General features: G+C 39.0%; 3 protein-coding genes across 10 annotated transcripts; 2 read left to right on the forward strand and 1 right to left on the reverse strand.

The window, feature by feature from the left end:
- Positions 1 to 925: 925 nt before the first annotated feature.
- Positions 926 to 1,980, forward strand: LOC113744335 (three-finger toxin MALT0070C-like). Its single transcript, XM_027273509.1, has 3 exons — positions 926 to 1,014; positions 1,396 to 1,503; positions 1,624 to 1,980. The coding sequence occupies exons 1-3, from the start codon at positions 969 to 971 to the stop codon at positions 1,767 to 1,769; spliced, it is 300 nt and encodes a 99-aa protein (XP_027129310.1). The 5' UTR covers positions 926 to 968; the 3' UTR covers positions 1,770 to 1,980.
- A 3,311-nt stretch (positions 1,981 to 5,291) lies between these two features.
- Positions 5,292 to 14,698, reverse strand: LOC104933997 (myogenesis-regulating glycosidase). Of its 2 annotated transcripts, XM_027278003.1 has the most exons (7): positions 14,640 to 14,698; positions 12,062 to 12,115; positions 11,669 to 11,947; positions 9,616 to 10,147; positions 8,172 to 8,976; positions 7,929 to 8,047; positions 5,292 to 7,385 (listed from the first exon to the last, which is right to left on the reverse strand). In XM_027278003.1, the coding sequence occupies exons 2-7, from the start codon at positions 12,085 to 12,087 to the stop codon at positions 7,038 to 7,040; spliced, it is 2,109 nt and encodes a 702-aa protein (XP_027133804.1). In that variant the 5' UTR covers positions 12,088 to 12,115; positions 14,640 to 14,698; the 3' UTR covers positions 5,292 to 7,037. The 2 variants fall into 2 exon arrangements, with proteins under 2 accessions (XP_027133804.1, XP_027133805.1); XM_027278004.1 differs by having other exon boundaries at positions 11,669 to 12,115; positions 14,648 to 14,666.
- A 107-nt stretch (positions 14,699 to 14,805) lies between these two features.
- Positions 14,806 to 19,728, forward strand: izumo1 (izumo sperm-oocyte fusion 1). 7 transcript variants are annotated; one of them, XM_019264488.2, is made up of 11 exons: positions 14,821 to 14,912; positions 15,053 to 15,123; positions 16,352 to 16,573; positions 16,779 to 16,853; positions 17,025 to 17,108; positions 17,226 to 17,246; positions 17,376 to 17,465; positions 17,682 to 17,809; positions 18,013 to 18,163; positions 19,055 to 19,223; positions 19,612 to 19,728. In XM_019264488.2, the coding sequence occupies exons 3-11, from the start codon at positions 16,372 to 16,374 to the stop codon at positions 19,649 to 19,651; spliced, it is 960 nt and encodes a 319-aa protein (XP_019120033.1). In that variant the 5' UTR covers positions 14,821 to 14,912; positions 15,053 to 15,123; positions 16,352 to 16,371; the 3' UTR covers positions 19,652 to 19,728. The 7 variants fall into 7 exon arrangements, with proteins under 7 accessions (XP_010747856.1, XP_019120033.1, XP_027131083.1 ...); XM_027275282.1 differs by having other exon boundaries at positions 14,823 to 14,912; positions 16,404 to 16,573; XM_010749554.3 differs by lacking the exon at positions 15,053 to 15,123 and having other exon boundaries at positions 14,806 to 14,912.
- Positions 19,729 to 20,575: the final 847 nt, after the last annotated feature.

Here is a 20,575-nt window from a genome sequence, read left to right on the forward strand (position 1 = left end):
CAAGGAGAAGTTGAGCATGTCCACCATAATGGTAAAGAAAAAAAAATCATTGAATAATTTACGCAAAGGTGAGTGTTTTATTACTATACTGGCCCTTTAAGGCTGGCATATTCATGGTGAAACTGTTTTATAAGGCAAACCAACCTAGAAATAAAAGTCATGTGTCTTGACATAAGATGAGGCACGTCCACTAAGCAGGAGAGCATCTATCCAGCTCAAAGTGCATTTGTTTTCACTGACAATACATATTTGTGACCTTATCACAGAGTTAGTCAATCTACCCTGAAATAAATAAAAAAACGTTGAATGACATAAAGCCAACTCTCCATTTTTAAGATTGTTTTTACTATTGGCACATGAGGATGAGGATGAGGATCAGTTTAATGATAGAACAATAGAAAATTGTTTAATTCTAATTCTTAGGATGAATGGTTATAGGTCTACTAAGTAGTCAGTGAGGTACATGGGGCCTTTATCAAAATGGTCCCCCTTGTAGCTTTCCTGGCAGAGCCACCATCAGGACATCCCCAATCAGGACATGAGAGTAACTATTATAGGCTAACTTGTCGTCATTGGTAATCCACCAGAGGGGCTTTATGATTGGGTCCACTCACCTACCAGTTCAAGAATTCTTGGGGCCACCATATTCTCATGGAGCTCTGTGACTTTCTACACTATCTTTACCACCTGCAGCCCAAGAAGCATTTTCACCTTAGACCACGTTGCATTCAATTGACAGATTTTATCTGACACTAAAGATGATTTTCATGTTACTTGTATCTTGTATCGATTTACACAACAGTCTTTAGTCTAGATGGCTGTCTCTGGGATAATGAGCTGGCTTTAGGTCAACTGGGAGGTGGCTTTGTTCTTGAAGACTATAAAAGGCAGGCTCGAGGAGAGTCCACATCTTCTCTGTACCTTTCTTCTTACAAGTTGGATTAAAGGTCTGTTGTTCTCTTTTCATCATGAAGCTTTATGGAGTTCTGCTTCTGTTGGTGACTCTGTCTGCAGGTAAGAACAGATCATGATTCGTGTGCTTTAGCTTGATAATGAAACACAAATGAAAGTTGTTGATGTATTAAAGTTATTGTTGAACCTCAGAAAGGTGCTGATGTTCCAAAGTTCCAAAGTAGCTTGATCATTATTTTGGTTTTCCATTAAATAAATTAGTTGAAATTATTTATTTAGAATAAAAATCAAAGGATGGACGTGTTTTTTTTGTTTGCTTTTTGTGTAATAATTTCTATTTTGAATTGAATTAGGATTCATATTTGGCACCTTGTTTGATTTGTTTTTCAAGTTCATAGTGGAAAAGAAAATTGTGTAAAACATTGAGATTTAGATTTTGAGTATTTTAAACATTGTGTGACAGTATTCTGTATTTCTGTACAGCATATGGATTGAAATGCTACTACTGCGTAACCTCCAACCCCAAAACCTGCACCTCGATCGGAACTTGTGCTCCTGGCTTAGACCGCTGTGCCACACTCGAGATGGATGGTACGTTGTTCATCCACATCACAAGTATTTAATGAATATTTCAAATATATTATCTATCAACAGGATCTGAGCTGACATATTGCTTTACTAAATACTTGTTTTTCCAATCATATCTTACAGGTGTCATCATCAAGGGCTGCGAAAGTAGTGCCACTTGTATCAGCCCGATAAAATGCTGTAAAGGGGATTTGTGTAATGGTGCCATACCCACTGGATCCAGTGTTCTCCTCCTGCTGGTGTCCTCCATCATCGCAGTCTTTCTCTGAGATTCTGAAGAATACCCTATCTGTACAACTCAAAACATTTTTCAATAAAACCATAATATGATGGACCATTGAATTGTTTCATCTTTTGGTGGCACATCACTATTTACAGCAAATAAAAATAGCTTTGTTATGAAGCCCTGATCAGAAAGAAAAGTGTGTAATGCATGAATGTGGAGGAGCAAGAGAGCTAAGTGATCAATTCTAAGTGATTTATTGGTGTTCCTGTCAATTGACAATAAAAATACATACCTGTCAAATCTCATATCTCATATTTATCCCACTTTTTACAGCACATTGCCTTTCGGATGTTGCAATCTTTTGCTTGCTTTGGCCTTTGAGCCTACAACTTTCTGCGCGATTAGCCTCCTGCTATAGGGTTATTATTGTCCTGGTGTCTTTCCTCCAGACAAGCCAGAGAAAAAACCTGCCATATGAACTCCTACCTCTCAATTATGCCACTAGTTATGCTAATAGTGTCACACCTGTCTGATGATTTTCTTTCATAATGATTTCTCAGACTGGTCTGGTTACACTAACAAAGATCAAAACAAGGCCTTGCATAATGTAGTTAGCTTCAAGCTCTACAGTTTGTGTTTGTCAGTCAGAAGTTTACCTTTGTGAAGTCTCACAGAGACAGGGTAACTCTCAGGTCTTCGTGAGAGCCACCAGAGGGGTCTTATGATTGAGTCCCCTGTATCAAGAATCTCACCAGCTTCTTCAAGAACCCTCGGGGCCACGACATGGCCCCATGAGGGGCAATGATATCAGATGTTCATATAAATATTTTATTTTTTCCATTAATATACTGTAGTATAAACATTTTGCATAGAATTGTATGACACTGAATGTACAACAGTCAACACCAGTGTGTTAAAAAAAAACATGATTTCATAGGGGAGATCCTATTTCTCCTAATTTTACCTTTTTGAAGTCTCACAGAGACAGGGTAACTCTCAGGTCTTTGTGAGAGCCACCAGAGGGGTCTTATGGTTGAGTCCCCTGTATCAAGAATCTCACCAGCTTCTTCAAGAACTCTCAGAGTTCAATTTTCAATTTAAACTGACAGAAAGCACACACTTTTTTACAAAATACAACAACAAACATATTCTGTATATAGATGGAAAATTTAAAAAACACATTGACCTTCATTCACTAAGGTGAGACACTATAGGCAAAAACATGACTTGGGACTCTATTATAGAGTATAGAGAATATAGAGAATAGGGTATATTGTATGTTTTCTTTCAGACAAATGGAAAGAAAACGCCAAAAATGCACATTTAGGGGTTTATTTTACTACTGTAGATCTCTCCTAAATCCACCAAAGGTTAGCATAAAAAATGCCTAATTTTCATCCCATTTCAGCAAAGTTGTTAAACAAAAAAACCCCAATATTTATTAATGAAGTGGGGACATTTCATGCTGATATCACAAGTTAAAATCTTTACCCTATTTACCTGGACTTAACACTTCCACTTTTGGTGACAGCTGTGATCAGCTCCAGAAACTGATTTTCATGTCTCTTTTAGTGGTCTATAGTCTCTGGCTGTCTCGGGAGAGTTGAGCTCACAGTTTGGGTCACCTGGGAGGAGGCTTTGTGAAAAAATGCAGCTGTCAAGTTTTGAAAGAAGACGGAGAAGTTGGATAATAAAAGGCAGGCTGTGGAAGAGTTGACATCTTCCCTCCGGTTCTCCTCTCACAAACCTGTTCTCACCGGTCATGATGAAGTTTTATGGAGTTCTGGTCCTGATGCTGATTCTGTCTACAGGTAAGCAACATGTTTTTATTCCTCACATATTTACATACACACACATTCCTCTCCCCTTGTTGTTTCTGTGTGCAGGTGTAGCCAAGTATAAGTAAAAGTCAGGGGTCTTTTAGAGAGGATTTGTTCCAAGATGTTTCTGTCAGGACCTCAATTCACCACTGTGGAGCCATGCAGGATCATTAACAATTGTGATTTTGTTGCAGCTCGGTTCACCTCGGAGTGAGGGAGTAGTAGAGCATAGTGGAGGATTTTGGCTTGACACTGCAACTCAAAGAAATCATTGCTGATAATGTGTAAAAATTCTTGGAACCAGGAAGTTAGTTAAAGTTAAAGTAGTGTGATCATTATTTTAGTTTTTTAAAATGAATGAATTAACTTTGTTGTAGAGTACTTATTTTAAATAATAATGAAATTATTTATCTTTTCCTTTTTCATGTTCTGTTGCTTTCTTTCTTTCTGTTGTACCTGAATCTTTTGTGATGAGCATCTGTGTGTGTCTGTGTGCATATAAACATAAAAACATCTGTTCAAAGTTATGGCGTTTTGTGAAAATGTCAATTTAGATTTGTGTATCTTAAACTCCGTGTGACTGTACTCCTGTATAGCATGTGGATTGAAGTACTACACATGTAATACCAGGGACACTAAGGCCCAAAGTTAAAGTAGCCTGATCGTTAGTTTGAAGTAGACCAGCAATATTTAAGGTGTGCTCTGTAGAAACGATTAACTGGATGAACTTGGACCTGCTGCTTTGTCTTTTTTTGCAGGCTATACTTTCTTTTTAGAGATGGAAATGAAAAAATCAGGACACATGGCTTATATATGGCACACTGAGAATAATATCTACGCAGGTGAATAAATTGAAGACAAGATCTACAAAAGAAGACATCTATTGCTAATACAAAAGGCTAATGGCTACAACAACAACTCACTTTTAGGGTAACCTTTGGAACCTCTGTCAATAATCAGTGGATGTAGTTTAGTTTTCATAAAAAACACACCTTGAACTAATCTCATTTCCATACCTAAAGTAATAAAGCACACCTTATCTACTCATTCGCCTTGAGACCTTAATCCATAGAGCAATAGAGATATGACTCCCTCAAGAGTCTCAATTACGCCCTGGTTCCCTCCTTTGATCCCTTAACTCTCATCCCTTGCCCTCCATTCATTATGTGTACAGAAAATGTACAACAACCACATTTCATGTTTCTTTGGCAGTCTATCTTCATAATGCAGGAAGTATTCATCAATAGCTATTAACAAACACTTCCATTTAGCATTTAAAAATGTTGGGTCACAGTGGACCTGCCAGCACAGATTACACATAAAAACTTCTAACAGTAAAGCATTGGCCAATTCATTTTATTTAGTCATCAAAGAAAAATGTGGTTACTTTGAAGAATCTAAAACATATTTTGCATTTAGCACCGAATTCTATATGTTGTATTTTATTATTATGATGCCTTCAGTGTGAATCTACAGTGGAGAATCCATTAAATGAAAAGGCGTGTCCAAACTTTTGACTGGTATTTTCTTCAGAAATGTTGCTGTCTTAATTTAGGAAGCAAAGATTTGAACATTTCTAATGTTGTCTAATGGCACCACCTGGTGGTATTATCAAGAATGCAAGCAAGGAAGACAAGACAAGCAATTTACAGCAAGTATGTTTCACTTCATTTCATAACATTTCTAGATGTAGGAACTTAAACAAAATTTAAAAATAGGGTCGACTCTCACTTTCAGACAAGGCATTTAAATGACTTAAGCAGTGTGCTTTATTCTCATGCCAGCAATCACTGTGTAAGAGCAGACAGACATGTATACAAAAGCAGGTGTCTAGTTAAAACTCACTGTCTACTTTGCAGTGTCAGTCCTTAAAAACATGAAGGTGCAGAGCATCAAGCATATCAGAGGTGAGTGTTTTATTACTATACCGGTCCTCTGTGCTAATGCTGGCATAGCTTGGTTGAGCTGATAAGGCAAATAAAGTCACAAGGCAGACATGGACAGCACTTAAATATGGCATCTTTGAGAATGTTTTACAAGGCAAACCAGTAGTATAAGTAGAATAAATCTATTTCTTGCTGTTAATCAGCAAATTTAATTATAACAGAACAAATATTTTCTTTTAAATCTACCCTGAGCTGTGAATGTAACTTGTGCAGTTGACAAACAGTGTAGAGCAGTAAATTGATTTTGGCACTGAAATGACATTACAGGTCAAGAAATGCTAAAATAATATTTGTCTGTTGATCGTAACAAGTACCCCAAATTCAAACCCACAATCACATAAATATACAGTATATACAGTATAATGGATACTATCCACAAATCTAAAGAAAAGAGTTAATATAAAGAGCAAGTGAATAACAAATGAGTTACATGTCGTTGTCAGTGCAATGCAAATGAATGCATGTTAGGTAGTCGGAAGCACAGAGATTTTTCACAAAACAACAGTTACTATTTTGACGTGAGGCATGCCCACTAAACAGGAGGGCATCTGTCCAGCTCAAAGTACATATTTATTTCCAGTGTCAATCAAGGTGCTTATTTATTTATTTATTTATTTATTATTGCACAGTTATTCAATTTATCCTGAAATAAAATTCACTCTCACCCTAAAACCAAAACCATTCGAGCTGTGGTACTAAAAATCTAGATGTCCATTAGATGGAAGACTGTTGTGATGATACAATCTGATATCGGTTTTACTATTGGCTGTGGAAGGCACATGAGGATGAGGCTCAGCTTAAATATGGAACAAAAGAATCAGAAATGAATACAGGTTTCATTTCAATTCTTTGAATGGACGGTTATAATCTGCAGGCAAATGTCCAGAAGAAGAGCAGGTCAGAGGAGACATGAGGTCATGATTTACTTTTTTTTTTTTTAAATCACTCTGCTGTGGCAGCAGATCCCTAGTGGTCATTTCCCTTTGAAAAACAAACATCTCCTGCTATTTCTTGGCATGTGTGCTCACAAGAATGTACATGTGCAAACTGTGTGTGGGTCTGTACAGTGCTTAACAAATTTATTAGACCTCAGAGAGCATCAAGCATCATGAAGTGCTTAAATGCGGACTCATTTTTAGTGAGCTCTCAACGTTTTACCATTTTGAAGAGGAATGAGGAATTCCAAACCAAATTCACCTTTTTATACCGAAATTTGAGCCGGCACACTGGGCTTCTCTGAGAAGTCAGAAATTAATCAAGCATAACATACAACTACTAAAACTAATAATTCCTCTGTTCAGGAATGCAAGTAAATATTCTTTTGTTTTTGTAAAACAGTAATAATAATTATATTTTAGCATTAAAAATATCATTTTGGTTAAAAAGCTTCTAAATACTGGTGTATTAATCATTACAGAAACATAAAAAATGATTTTGGTAATTACAAATGCTGTTAATTTAGGTCAGCATAAACTTTACACTGGGTGGTGGTCTAATGAATCTGTTAAGCCCTGTATGTGTTTGTGTAATAATTCTTTCGTGTTTTCAGTGAACCCATGTAAAGAAAGCTATTTCATCCAGGTCCACAGGGTAGTCAGTGAGATACATGGGGCCTTTATCAAAATGTTCCCCCTTGTAGCTTCTCCATCGTCCTGCAGGCAGGTAGATGTCCCTCTCCTGCTTTCCTGGCTCTAGCACTGGAGCCACCATCAGGTCATCTCCAATCAGGAACTGAGAGTCAATCTTATAGGCTGCCTCGTCGTCATTGGCGATCCACCAGAGGGGTCTTATGATTGGGTCCCCCGTATCAAGCACCTCGCCTGCTAGTTCAAGAACCCTTGGTGCCACCAGATTCTCATGGAGCGCTGTGAACTTCTGCGCTATCTGCACAACCTGCAGATGAATCCACAAAGATACAGTGTTAGCATCACAGCAGAGCATGATGGTTGGTGAATTAGGAGACTGAGAATTTATTTATTTTTTCTGACATCAAAACACGTTATTAAAGGATGTGTAGTTGGGGGCAAAGGGTCAGATGTTCATATAAAGGAATGTTTATGTAATCTAACAATATATAGCAATAATTGTAATAATCATTAAATTGTTCATCTTTTTTTTCTATAATAATGTTAGTACACTAAAAACGGCTACATAAATTGCTGCATTATAATACACTAGCCCAATAATCACCTACAATTTTAATTACTGATAGATATTGCATATATGCCAGTTTTCACCTGGCATCTGCAGTGTGGCATGTGAAGTGACCACTTGTAATGTGTAATAAAGTTTTTTTTTAAATTAAGAAACAAAGAGAGCATTTTACAGCGAGTCTTTGGTTAGCAGAAATCGCCTTTCAATTTAAAAAGCAACTGAGATTTTCAGGCTGATTACAAGATATGATTAATATACAATACAAAAAAATCCACTGCTCACCTCACTGTCATAGGCCCACGGTGGTATAGAGAACTGCATGGCAGGCATGAAAGCAGAGAGCTCCAACCATCGGATGTACAGCTCTCGGTCTGGCAGACTATTTTTGCCATCTGAACCACCTTAAATACAACACAATTGTCAGATTGTAGCCTTATATTAAAAATTAAAATGTCTATTTGTCTTTAACAGATCTCAATTTTAACTCTAGAATTCTCTGTAGCTATATGTCAAGGAGTACCATACCTGCAGTGCGGTTGGGGTATGCATTTCCTCCTATCATATCAGGTAAGACAAACTGGTAGCCCAGAATGCTAATGGTCAGAACGGTCGGGATGATGGACTTGAGACCGAGCTCATAACCCCACACAGAGTCTCTGTCGATAATCCTGAAGAAGCAGGAGACGTCCTGACTCTGGTAACCCACCCTGAGCTCGGCACGCTCACTGAACGGTATGGCCATCTCTGAGTAGCGTCGTGTGAAGGTTGAGGGATCAGACAGTGGGACCAAGGTGCTAAACTGGCGTGGGAGGTAGCTGGTCTCTCCTGCATCAAACTTGAAAGACGTCACATCATAACGCTGTTTGAGCATACGCAGATGTGAGGAATACCATTCACGGGCATCTGGGTTGGTAAAATCCAAGATTCCTCCAATGCCGTTCCACCAGCGAACGAGAGCAGGCAGCTCACCGCTCGGTTCCCGTACAAACAGTCCTTTCTCCACAGCAACACCAAAATTAATGGAGTCATAGTTGATGAAAGGATGTGTCCAGAGCGACACTTGAAACCCGTCCTCTCTTAGTTCGTCAAACATACCGCTAGCATTGGGGAACTTCTGTGGGTCAAAGTCAAACTCTCCATAGTCTGCAGTGTAGCGGTCATCTAGCTCCAGATGAGAGCATGTGAAGCCATGCTTAGTTATGTCAGAGGCGTAACGAAGCAGCTTCTCCTGAGTTACAGCTGTCTTGTGGAGAGCCCATGTGGACCACAATGGTTGTTTGAACACTTCAGGAGATGGGACTTTGATGGGCTTTGGGAAATATCGACGCACCTGTGCAAAACACATGCATACAGAGAATAGTCTTACTACAGGTGTACAGAGCTTTAGGGTCATTATATTTGATAAGAAATGTCAGTCTATTCCTGTAAATACTTATATTATATACCTGTTTTATATATTATATAGACTCTGTCCTTGTTACTAAAGCAACTAATCATTACTGATTAATCAGTTGTTTGATTACATTGAGAGTCCAAGGTTAAATCTTCAAATGTCTTGATTTTGTCCAATCAACAGAAAGCCCAAAGACATTCCTATTATAATAATATAAAACAGAGAAAAGAATAATGGAGAAGCTGTGGAGATCCTTTTGATTAATAAATTAGCTCAAATATTTCGGATATATTGGCTCACGTATTTCTTGTCATCTTCACTCCAATTTTACTCTTAGTTAATTTTGTTATGCTGTATAACGCTTTCCAAACTGGTTCTGAATTTGGCCAGTCTGTGAGTGAGTGTCTTCTTGGCGCCTTTGTCGGTAAGTGTAAAAGCAACAATTCCTACCTGCCCCAAAGAATCTCAACTAGCAAAAGCTCCAGACTTTGAATTCACTATTTTTAAACATACATAGTGTAAACACATAGTAAATAAGACATGTGATTTTTCTCTCACCATCTTAACAATGCTCACCATGTATTTGTGAATAGAGGTAACATCTGAACCCACACACACTCTATAGCTGAGCTCAGGTAAGGCCTGCTGACCCTCTGGTGGTCTGAAGGGAGAGTCCTCATATCGAGCCTGAAACCTGAGTGTCCCGTCCTTCTCTGACCAGCCCAAATGAAATGGTACAGAGTCATTAATCTTGATGGCAGTTGCATTTGAGGATAGCCAATACCGTTCTAAGATTCCCCCAAAAGCGTTACGATTTGAGTAGACATCACTGGTGATGAAAGGCTGTGGTTTCTCCTCGCCGTGGATCCTCACAGGCCAGTACTGTGTTGCTGTCTCCGCTCCTCCATACCAATGAGAGTCATTATAGGCCATGGCATGCTCTACTGAATGCTTATTTTGCAGCTCCTCCCAGCGAACACGGTAACACATCACTGTGTCCTTTGGTCGAACCGTCTGGATGAAGAAGTTGAGCTTGCCAGAATCTGACTGAGTGCAGCTCAGAATATTTCCCTCCTTTGAACAGGAGTCTAGATCCAGGGTGCCAGACCTGGGACGGAGCATGGACAGAGGGCATGGAAATATAAATAAACCGTTGAGGACAGTACTAACCAGTGAGCCTATATTAGCAATCCAATATTATTAGCAAGTTATATTTCGGTATTGCTGAAAGGTATGAAGCTTTCTCCATAATGACTGTGTCTATAAGCAGAGAAATAAATGCAATCACAAGACAGATGTATTGTATGTTATTATATAGCATGCATATCATGGATTCTCTCATTCTATTTCAAATCATATTACTGTATTTCTGTGGAAGTGCAAGGTTTGTACTGCGGCTAATTCTATCAGTGTGAGCTCTGCTGATAAAGGACATGACTAAATCAGTCTTTCCTGAGGGTATAAACATGTGTCTGTCTCGTCTGACTTTCCATTATCCACCCACATAATGCAGTTTTTTAGTATGGCTCAGCACACAAAAGAGAAACAACTGTGCTGAGGCCAAAATAAGTGATATACACTATGTTAAACGTTGTTAGCCAAGATGTACTAGCTGTTTCACAAGCAAAGTTCTTATTATGGGGACACACTGGATTACATTACAATGTACAAATGTTAGTGTTTTTCTGGTCACTTTCTATTTTGATTGCTCTAAAATAGTCATGGCATCAGCAGGATAATCAAGGTACTTTCAAAATATGACATCATACTACTATTTTCACATGAAAGTTACTTAACAGTATTCCATTCTTACTATTCCACTTCAATTTCTATTACCCTCTCTGTTACTCTGTGTAAAGCATTACTGATTATATTACTCTTGTGTTACAAAATAGAAAAACGAAAAACTGTTAGACATTAAAAAAATGAAGAGGGTAATGTTTCATAGCGGGTTGTCAAAGTAAGCTCAAATTTGTTTTTGTTTATTCCAAATCAAGTGTTGAATATATTGTAGAATTAAGAATCTTCCCTGCAGCAAAGGCCCATTGCACTGCATCTGAATGCAGTGGTTACCACACTGTATTGAAATCACCCACTTATATAAACAACACTGTGATGAAATAGAACAATTAAATAGCCCAGAAATGTGTTAAATAAACAAAAGCACTGGCTGGTGTGGCACATGGTGTAATAATTTAACCACAATTCAAAACAAAACCTCTTGGTTAGTCTTTCCACTGGAAATAAATCCTTAATTCACAGGGTCTATGTGAAAAATGTTCCTACTCTACACACTGTGTCTGCCTCTATGATGCCCTTCCTTTCTCTTGGCTATCATGTCCCGGCCTGTGCCAGCCGTCTTTGTTGTGCCCGGTCAGAGTCCACTGAAAATATTCTATGTGCTCCTTAGCCAACTGAATGCATCTTTTTTGCTGCTCTGAAGCAAGTCATTAAATAAACTAAATGAAATCACAACCTGTAAGGAACTCAGCCAATCAGCCAAGTGGTAAATGTCAAGTAAAACCTATAACACATTATATGAATTCATGCTAAAAGTGATATATTACTGTAATGAGTCAAAAAGATTTTCAGGACAGTAGATTAACCAATAATGCTACAACAAACTCACCTGAAGGTCATGCTGAATATGACAGCCCCTGCCTGGTTACGAATAATAAAACCGTCCTTGTTGAGGTCCAACAGTTCAGCCTTCAGCAGCTGGGCTTTACGGACGGACGCTGCGTAGTAGCACCAGGCAACCACAGCAGCCAGCACAAACACACAGCCCAACATGCCTGCCATGACCAGAGGCCGACCTTCATGAGCCAGTTTCTTCTTCAGTGGAGAACCACCTGCTCCCCCAGCTGTCTGCTGCTCCCCAGGAGCCACCGGAACAATCTGATACATGCTGAGGGCAGGCAAGGTGTATCAGGCAACAGGTTTGGACAGCTGCAAGTCAGCTAACTTGTGTTGAATATATCTTCTTCACAATGGCAGTAGCGGAAGAAAGCCCGATGTCTACCTGCCAAACTTCAGCAAAGTCTCCATTTCTGAATGAGGGCTGATTTGTCCAAACCTGTGAGACAGACAGAGGCAGACAGAGATCAGCAGTCAGTTCAGGTATGGCAGAGTGTGTAAAACCAAATGTCAAAAATGTTATTGAATATCATTTCTATTCATGGGTTGACCACATATCCCGCCCTAGCAGTGTGTGCACACAGTCCTGTTTGAAGATAAAACTAGCTGTCAACAGAGATGTCCCTTATCAGAACAAAACAAACAGAGAGTAGCAGGCAACTTGAGGCGACCGTTTGTAAGTGAGAATGACAAGGGGTGTACATCAATGTATAAATGATGTGATGCCCAGTAGTGTAACTTCAGATGCTTTTCAAACCAACTCAGGCTTTATTGCTCTGATAACTTGTCTCTGTCTGCATTTGACTTCAAGTCTTCCATCCTAAATGATACTAATAAACTGTGTATATGCAATGCAAAAAAATATATATATTGTAGTCAAACTAGTTTAAATTCAAATTATCAGTCTGAGACATATAAATCCAGTGTTGGTCTATTGTAAGCCCCATCACTTGCTCACTTCATTTGCTTGACAATCAAGTTAATTTTAGAGCCAATTATCACCACTTACAGTCTCCAGGAACTGTAGTTATAAATAGCTTTGGAGCTTTAAAGACATTCATCACTCACCCCCTGTTTTCGACTATCGTCTAAATTTTTTTTATCTGTAACACTAGTGTATTCATTGTGGTTAATGTGTCCAATAAAGCTACGTGTTACTGTGCTGTGTGCACATGTTGTCAAGTGCACCACAGTTCAGCAGCAGTATCCAGCAGACGGAGAGAGAGAAAGAGAGAGAGAGCTATCACAGAAGCTTTACTCTGGTGAATGGCAGGAAGCCAGGCTCTGTAGCCACTGGTGGTGACAGTACCAATGACAGCATAAAACCAGGCTATGATCAGAGAAAGTACAGACACTGTGTCAGTGTGGTTCAATGACATTTATCTCTCAGGTAAGAGCACTTTGGACATGAGTAAATACTGTTTAAGAGCAGCAGCCCTCAAATAACTGTGCAGCAAACCTGCAGTTTTCAGATCGAGCGCAGGCCAATCATCCACAACAGAACCATATTTACCCTGCCGACAGGTATCATTATCTTCCAGCTCAACACTCTTAGTTTATTCTGATGAAGGTTAGTGGCAATGCAGCAGCAGGGAGGAAAGGAAACCTTGCAGATGCACACTCTGCAGAAACAGTGTTCCTGTTCTTAAACTAGTCCTTCACAGACAGACTGCTGTGTGACATGACGTCCTCTTTATGCCTGTTTACACGAGACACAAGGCTGGAATAGGATCCTTTATGTCCTCTGTATGTGCACTTACAGACTAAACTGTACTATCTTGTTAATATAGTCAATTTAAGTTCCATTCATCCATGTATTTTGTACCAAATGCTATAACTTAACTCTACTTTGTTCTAGCTCTAGATCACTTCTTGGTTAGGATATTTAACTTGGTTTATTGTGATCAGATCAATTGTTTTAAAAAAAGGTCCAGTGTGTATGAAAAGAAAAACTCACATTAAAAGCAAAAAGCCATAGATCAGAGTTTGGTTTGTCTGCTCTGGTCTGGTCTACTCTATAGAAATGGTGGTTCTACATGGCGGACTCCATGGAAGAGAACTCGCTCTTACTGTAGATATAAAGGGCTCATTCATTCAGTACACAACAATTCTTATTTTCTGGTGATTATACACTGATGAAAACATACTAATGCATCCTTCAAACATATATTCTTAAAAATGACATACTGGACCTTTAACAGTGCCATCACTGCTTTTAAAATGTTAAAGTATATATTATTAGAATCTTTTATGGAGATGCTAGAAGGATCACTCGAACCGAGGGTCTAAGGACAGATTGTAAAGCCCTCTGAGGCAAATGTACTTTGTGACTTTGGGCTATACAAATAAAATTGATTTGATTTGATTTGATCTTTGGATCTGAACAAAGCATTTAAATTAATCTACACACTGTGACCAGAAGACATTTAATTTTTGTGGGACCAAAATGTGAAATGTTTATTGTTAGAGAGCAGCTCTCTGGTCGGTGCAGTGCATTGCATTAGGCTGTATTCTGGACTGGCACACTCATAAACACCGACAACACGTTTCCTCCTTAGTACCTGTGAACTGTAGCCAAATACCTACAAGAACAGGCTGCAAACACCGTCATTTGACTTTGCTGAGACGACCACTGGACAGGAACAGCGCCGTAGTGATTTTCCACAACAGTATCAAGGTGACATTAAAGGCTGTAAAAATAAATACGCTCCACTGACCAAACATTTCCGATGTGCCTGTGCCTGATCGATAACAAACAAACACTCGTCCACACGGCTGTCGACGCTTTATCCAGGATCGGGACAACAGAAACCGGCTATACCAGTTGTCACGAACTGGGTCGCAAATCCGTCATGTAAAGGCTGTGTTAACTATGTCAATAAGTATACTTATAAAGAATAAGTTACATAACACATTTACTGTCACTTACAGCGCTGTGGTTAATGAAAATAGAGTTATCTTACCTCTGTACCTGAGCAAAGATGCTGCTCTCGCTCCACAGGGTCAGTGTGTACAGGCTGCGCAGTAGCCCACTGCGCAGCTGAGAGGTTTAAAGTTTCACAGTCACGCCCAACACGGAACGAGCTAAACGCTGATTCGTCAATAGGCCTGTCACTCATACGCTACGCCATCCGACGGGCTTCTGGGAAATGTAGTGTGAGAAGTGTCACTCCAGAATTTTTTTTTATCATGAATTGTTCATGTTGCCCATGGAAACAACTTAAATATCAAAACAGGTTTGTGTTTTTTATAATCCCCCAAATATTGAGGATATAGCGTTAGCCTTTGTGACAGCTACATTTGTCTTTGGCGGCTTTTTACGGTGAACAGACAGTTTTGTTGCGGTTTGTTTATATAATAAGGTTAATAATTGCAGAACCTGACCGGCCCTGGACTCTGTACCAAATAAGCTGGCACAGAAACAAGATTGCACAACAAACTACAGGGGTGAGGTTACTCAGAGCAAATAATAATGATGTGACTGTGACATGCTTTCTACCACTGGGTGACAGCAACAAGCTATAAACACAGAAGATGAATTACAAAGGTGAAAGGTAAAGGAAGTGTACGGCTCTAATTTTTGTTCTTATTTACCTTCTTTGGTCATGCGGATATTCTTGTCATTACCGTTCAGTTTATCAGCCTATAGCCATCTGGTACTGCCAACAAGTTTCAGGTTTATTTGTCATATCTATGTTAACACGGTGTCAACAATACAATGAAAGAGACAAGAAGAACCGGTCAGCTCATAGAATATGAAAAATATGCATAAATGTTCTATATACTGCGCAAGTGACAAAGATGTGTCAACTATATTCAAGTGCTACACTCAAAAAAAAAATCTTTAGGTCACTTATTCATTTCAATTACATATAAAAATTTCCATCCATTTCAATTACATTGTTTTAATATAAATTATCTTATAGTACCAATAAACTCAAAATGACTGCATTCATTTTCACTGTTGGGTTTGGGCAAATAAATTGCCTCTATTAATACTGAATGCATAAACCTTGCTACTACTGCACTACTGTGTAGTGGAAGCACATTAAGTATATTAGTACTATTACATAAATCTTATTACTTGCTTCACATTAAGTTTATTAGTTAATTTATATTAAACCTATGTAATTCAAATGGATGGAAATGAAAAAGCCCTGCATTGGCTTGGGAACCAGAGGGTGGCCTGTTCAAGTCCTGCGTGGACCAAAGCATGGAGGATGGACTGGTAGCTGGAGAGGTGCCAATTAGTTAATTAGTTGTGTAACTGATTTGTTGATTGAGAGAATTTTCAGTTACTCTAATTGTTTAAACAAAAAAACATATTTTTCGCATTCACCACTTTCAGTCTCTCAGTTGTCATAATAGTCAACTGAATAGTTTTTGGGTTTCAATTGTTATTTAGACAGATTGTGCTTGCTGAAGTTGTGATGGGTATTTGTTACTAATCAAGAGAATAAAAACATTAGCCCAACATGGACGCAGAAGCATTTTTTTCATTAATAGGTTGTCCATTATATGGCCTGTTGATGAAAAAGAGTTATGGGAGTGACACTTTTACTTATGGAAGCAGTACAAAGTATTAATACCATAATGGTGTTTGCAGCACCAATAATACTTGACAACTCTGTTTCAGAACGTGCACTGACTGAAAGTGACTCATTCTGATGTGCAGGTTCAGCGTGCAGAGGGGGGATGTTGCTGATGTCGTTGTTCCTGCTCTGCAGTGTTCCTGCAGCCTCTGCCTGTCTGCAGTGTGACCGCAGGATCAGGCTCCTTCATGAGGACTATATCCTGTCTGCTCCCACTGTGGACAACCAGATTGAAATGAAAAAGATTCGTGACTATGCCTATGTGACCTACAAAGATACCAGCCGCCAACGAAAAGGAGTTATTGGTGAGATCAAGGCCTAGTTTAGCACAATATGATAAGGCATAATGATAATTCTTTCTAAAATATTGTCAGACGATCCAGTTTTTTTATGAAGCTTTTACTACTATGGCCTTCATTTAGTTCTGCATAAAAATACAAGTGAGGTGCCTAAACTGTAAAATATTAAAATCAGTAACAAAATAAATACTGTGTGTTTACCATTGCACAGATCCCACCACTCTGTACAGAGCCAGAACTGAGTACCAGAGTGAATTTAACGTCTTCTTGAAAACCCCGCACACTGGTGAGAAAAAACTTTAACATGATTATTAATTGCAATAGGATATACAGTAGTTTGAAACTTTGAAACTGTGTTAAGATCATTAGGATTACCCTTAAAGCATTACTGAATGTATTAACATATGACACAATAATCATAACAAACATAAAAAAATGTTCTGTTCTTTCTTAAAAGGATCTGTAACATTTGAAGCCATCCAGATCATGGAGAAGGGCAGGAAGATCTTAGAGAAACACTTGAACACATTCATCCATGATGGTATTTGACATAAATAAGCGTAAGTGTTCTGCACAGTATGAGGCAGGGCACTTTGTGTAAGTTATTGCTGTGTACAAGACGCATTAGTTTCAGATCACTTGTTTGTCTCTCTCTCAGGAATCTGCCCTAACAAGTGTGGTAAGTTTGTTTGCTCTGATCCTTCCCTCTGTGTCTGTGTAAATCCATGTAAAAGCACAATGTGTACATACTATATATCCAATGCAAGAACACGTGTGTTTGCATGTGTGTGTGTGATATGGTTTTCAGGGCTTTTGAGACGAAGAGTAATGGATTGCTTCTCTTGCCGCTACAAGATATACATCTGTCCCTCTCCCTCTGGCCAGCAGGATTGTGGTGGTATATTTTTATTTGTTACTTTGTGTGATGTATGTGTGTGCATGTTGTTGGTGAGTGGATGAGGGGGCTAGTCATGTCTATATGCTGGGAGTGCAGAGTACATGCTGCCTATGCAAGGCACTGCTGCTGCCGGTCCATGTGCATGGCTAATAAAAAGATTATTCAAGTAATCCGGATGCAAATGAATGAAGCATCTCTCTCCTGGCCCTTTCTCAGAGTATCCAGTGCAAGCTGAGGAAGGAGGCCAGGTGGTGTTGAACTGTTTTCTCCCATGGCATCGCCTTCTGATAGAAAGACCAGAGTATCACTACTCCTGGGCCCCTGGTGTGCCAAGAACTGAAAAGGTCTCTCGAACACTGATTCTTTCTCAGATAATGACACAAACATAAGAAAAAGTTGCAGCAATCTAAATTTCTAACCTCTTTGCATGCTTCCTGATTCACATGTAGTCCTATATATAGCTGTACAGTATCATCATGAATATGCATATAACTGTCTGCCAGATTTTACGCCTACTTACAACTCACTTCCTAATTTGTGTGTGCAGCTGAATGAGAGTGACTTCAAACCCTTGGTTGTGACAAAGGACTCATCTGTGGTCTTAAATCAGCTTCATGTGGATGAACAAGGAACATATCGCTGCTCTCTGCAGGACCGAAATAGAACTGTCCTCTACCGAGTCACTTTCTTACTCACTGGTAGAGTATAGCTTGTAAATACGTCATTACAGTAAAAATTGTCTGATAACTCAAGTCTGAAAGGGCAAACGGCGACATAACATCCTAGTTAATTTACCACCTTTGCTTCCACACAAGCTATAAAAAATGGCATTAAATCAAGCTCTATGAAACTGTTCAAGAAGACAAATGTCCCAGTTTTAAGTATTTCAGTACTAGTGCTCCTAAATCTTACTTTTCAAGCACATTCAGGGGATATTAACAGATATCCAGGAGGGTTCCAAGCAAAGTTTTGTAAGTCGCATAGCTTGTTACTGTGTCTGTGTTTGTGGTTTGTGTCTGTGGGGTGCATGCAGGGTGTGTCCGTTTCTTTAGGATGGTGGGTTGTGTTTCTCTTGTCTTATGTTGCTATGTGGGCTTTCTTGTACTTTATTTAGTTTATTCTTCAATACATGTTCCTGATTGCTGTATGGGTCTTAATCAAAAGCACATCCGGTTTCCCTGTATTAAAAATGCTGAACTTAATACTGTAAATAGAGTGTATACTGTAAATTAAATTGTCTTATAAAATAATCCCAACCAGAGGATGCATAAAAATACTTCTTAAAAGGTGGTTTCAGTTTACATACTGGTACCTAATGCCTACAGTTCTCACAATAACCTGCTAAATTAACAAAATGAATCTTAAATATGAGACTCTTTAAAAGAAAACATTTTGTAAAGGGAGTCTGTGGCCCACTGTGTGTCTGTTTGAATGTGGGTGTCAGGCAAAATCATGTAAATCCCCCTGCTCATACACCATCTAGGGCAAACTGATGGGTGTACAGTTATGCCATTATATTTTCCTTTACACAAACATAACTTTACACCTATGTTAATGAGTCTCTCTGTTATTTTCATCCTCCTTCACAGTTGCCCCTTTGCCTGACCAGACTCACCGACCCATCATCACTTTGCCTCCCCTGCCTCACGGAGACGACTACTCACTATTTGAACCCACTGAGGGCCTACTGTCGTCAGTCATTGCCACAGTAACTGCTCTGAGTCTGGTAGCGAGCGTAGGCCTCACAGTTGTCCTCAGGTGAGAGACTGTAAGTGAGTGGATGGGGCAAAAAGAGAGGACAAGAGGTTAGCAGGAAGGGTGGAGGTAAAAGAGGTGATGCGTAACAGTCAAAGCAAGCAAACTAATGATAGGAGATGAAGGAAGTGGCCTTGTGGTCATGTAGTTTGAGGATTTAATCATGAATTATGAGGCTATGGTTTATACTAAAATAGATAAATAAACAGGTGACGCCACAAACATATTTTTTCTGAGAGTGTCATCACTTCTTCCAGGAAGTGATGTCAGCTATTGCTGCAAAAAATAACACACACAAAGACATAAAGGTCACACAAGGGGCGGGTTTTCTGTTATTTGCTGTTATATATGGTGATGTGTTTAGTAAGTATTGTTTTTGTGATCTTCATAGAATGATGGTAAATCAGAGGAGAGCCACAGAGGAGCCATGAAGATGGAGGAAGGAGGAAAAAACCACACAAAACACGGCATGAAGAAGATACTGTATAAAGTACACTCTTTAATAACAGGAAGGTCTTAATCCGTCCGTATTTACACACATTTTCTAGCAGAAAGTACCAAATCATTTCTAGAAATGACCTGGAAGTGACAAAACATGTAAGCAACTGTGGCTTTATGAAGCTTATAGGATGTGTTGATGTTTTTGATAAATATATTTTTTATCCTGAACATTGAAAATCAAACTCAAGGTAGTGACTCACGATGGCTCAAAATACTCGCTCATAAAATGAAAAAAAAAAGTTTGTGGTGAAATAAACCCAGAGCACAGAACACACACACAAAAATCCCCCAGAAAACACTCAGCTTTCCGTAACATTGAGGACCAGCCCACCAGAACACATCAGCGATCTGACTCCAGCATGGACATGTTCCCCCTGAATGGAGTGTCACATGGACATTTATGAGAGAAATCAGGGATGAAGTAAATCTTTGGATTACTGTGTTTGTACAGAAATTAATAGCCCCAGACATCCAATTAATCCTGGATAATCCCCCTGTGGGAGGAGGCATGGGGTAAAGGCTAGCACCAGATGTCTTCATCATGATTTTTGTTAAAGTTTATTTACCGATATACTCATTCAGAGAGATTGAGTAAGCAAACTTTTGCATTACAAGTGTTCTTATCATTCTGAAGTCACCAGTGTCTTACATCATTACCAGACATTGTATTTCTTCACTTCTGTCTGCCTACAGTCTGGCATAAGCTGCTTCTGATTTAAAAAAAAAAAATAGTCACCTCTATTCAAGTTTTGTCATGATCACCACCACTTCCTCGTCATCACCTCACATGTCATATTTCTGCTCACTGTTGCCTGTTTTGTGAGCACATTGTTTCCAGTGGTGGGACAGCTGAA

Source organism: Larimichthys crocea, chromosome III (assembly GCF_000972845.2).
Source record: "Larimichthys crocea isolate SSNF chromosome III, L_crocea_2.0, whole genome shotgun sequence".
NCBI classification, from domain to species: domain Eukaryota; kingdom Metazoa; phylum Chordata; class Actinopteri; family Sciaenidae; genus Larimichthys; species Larimichthys crocea.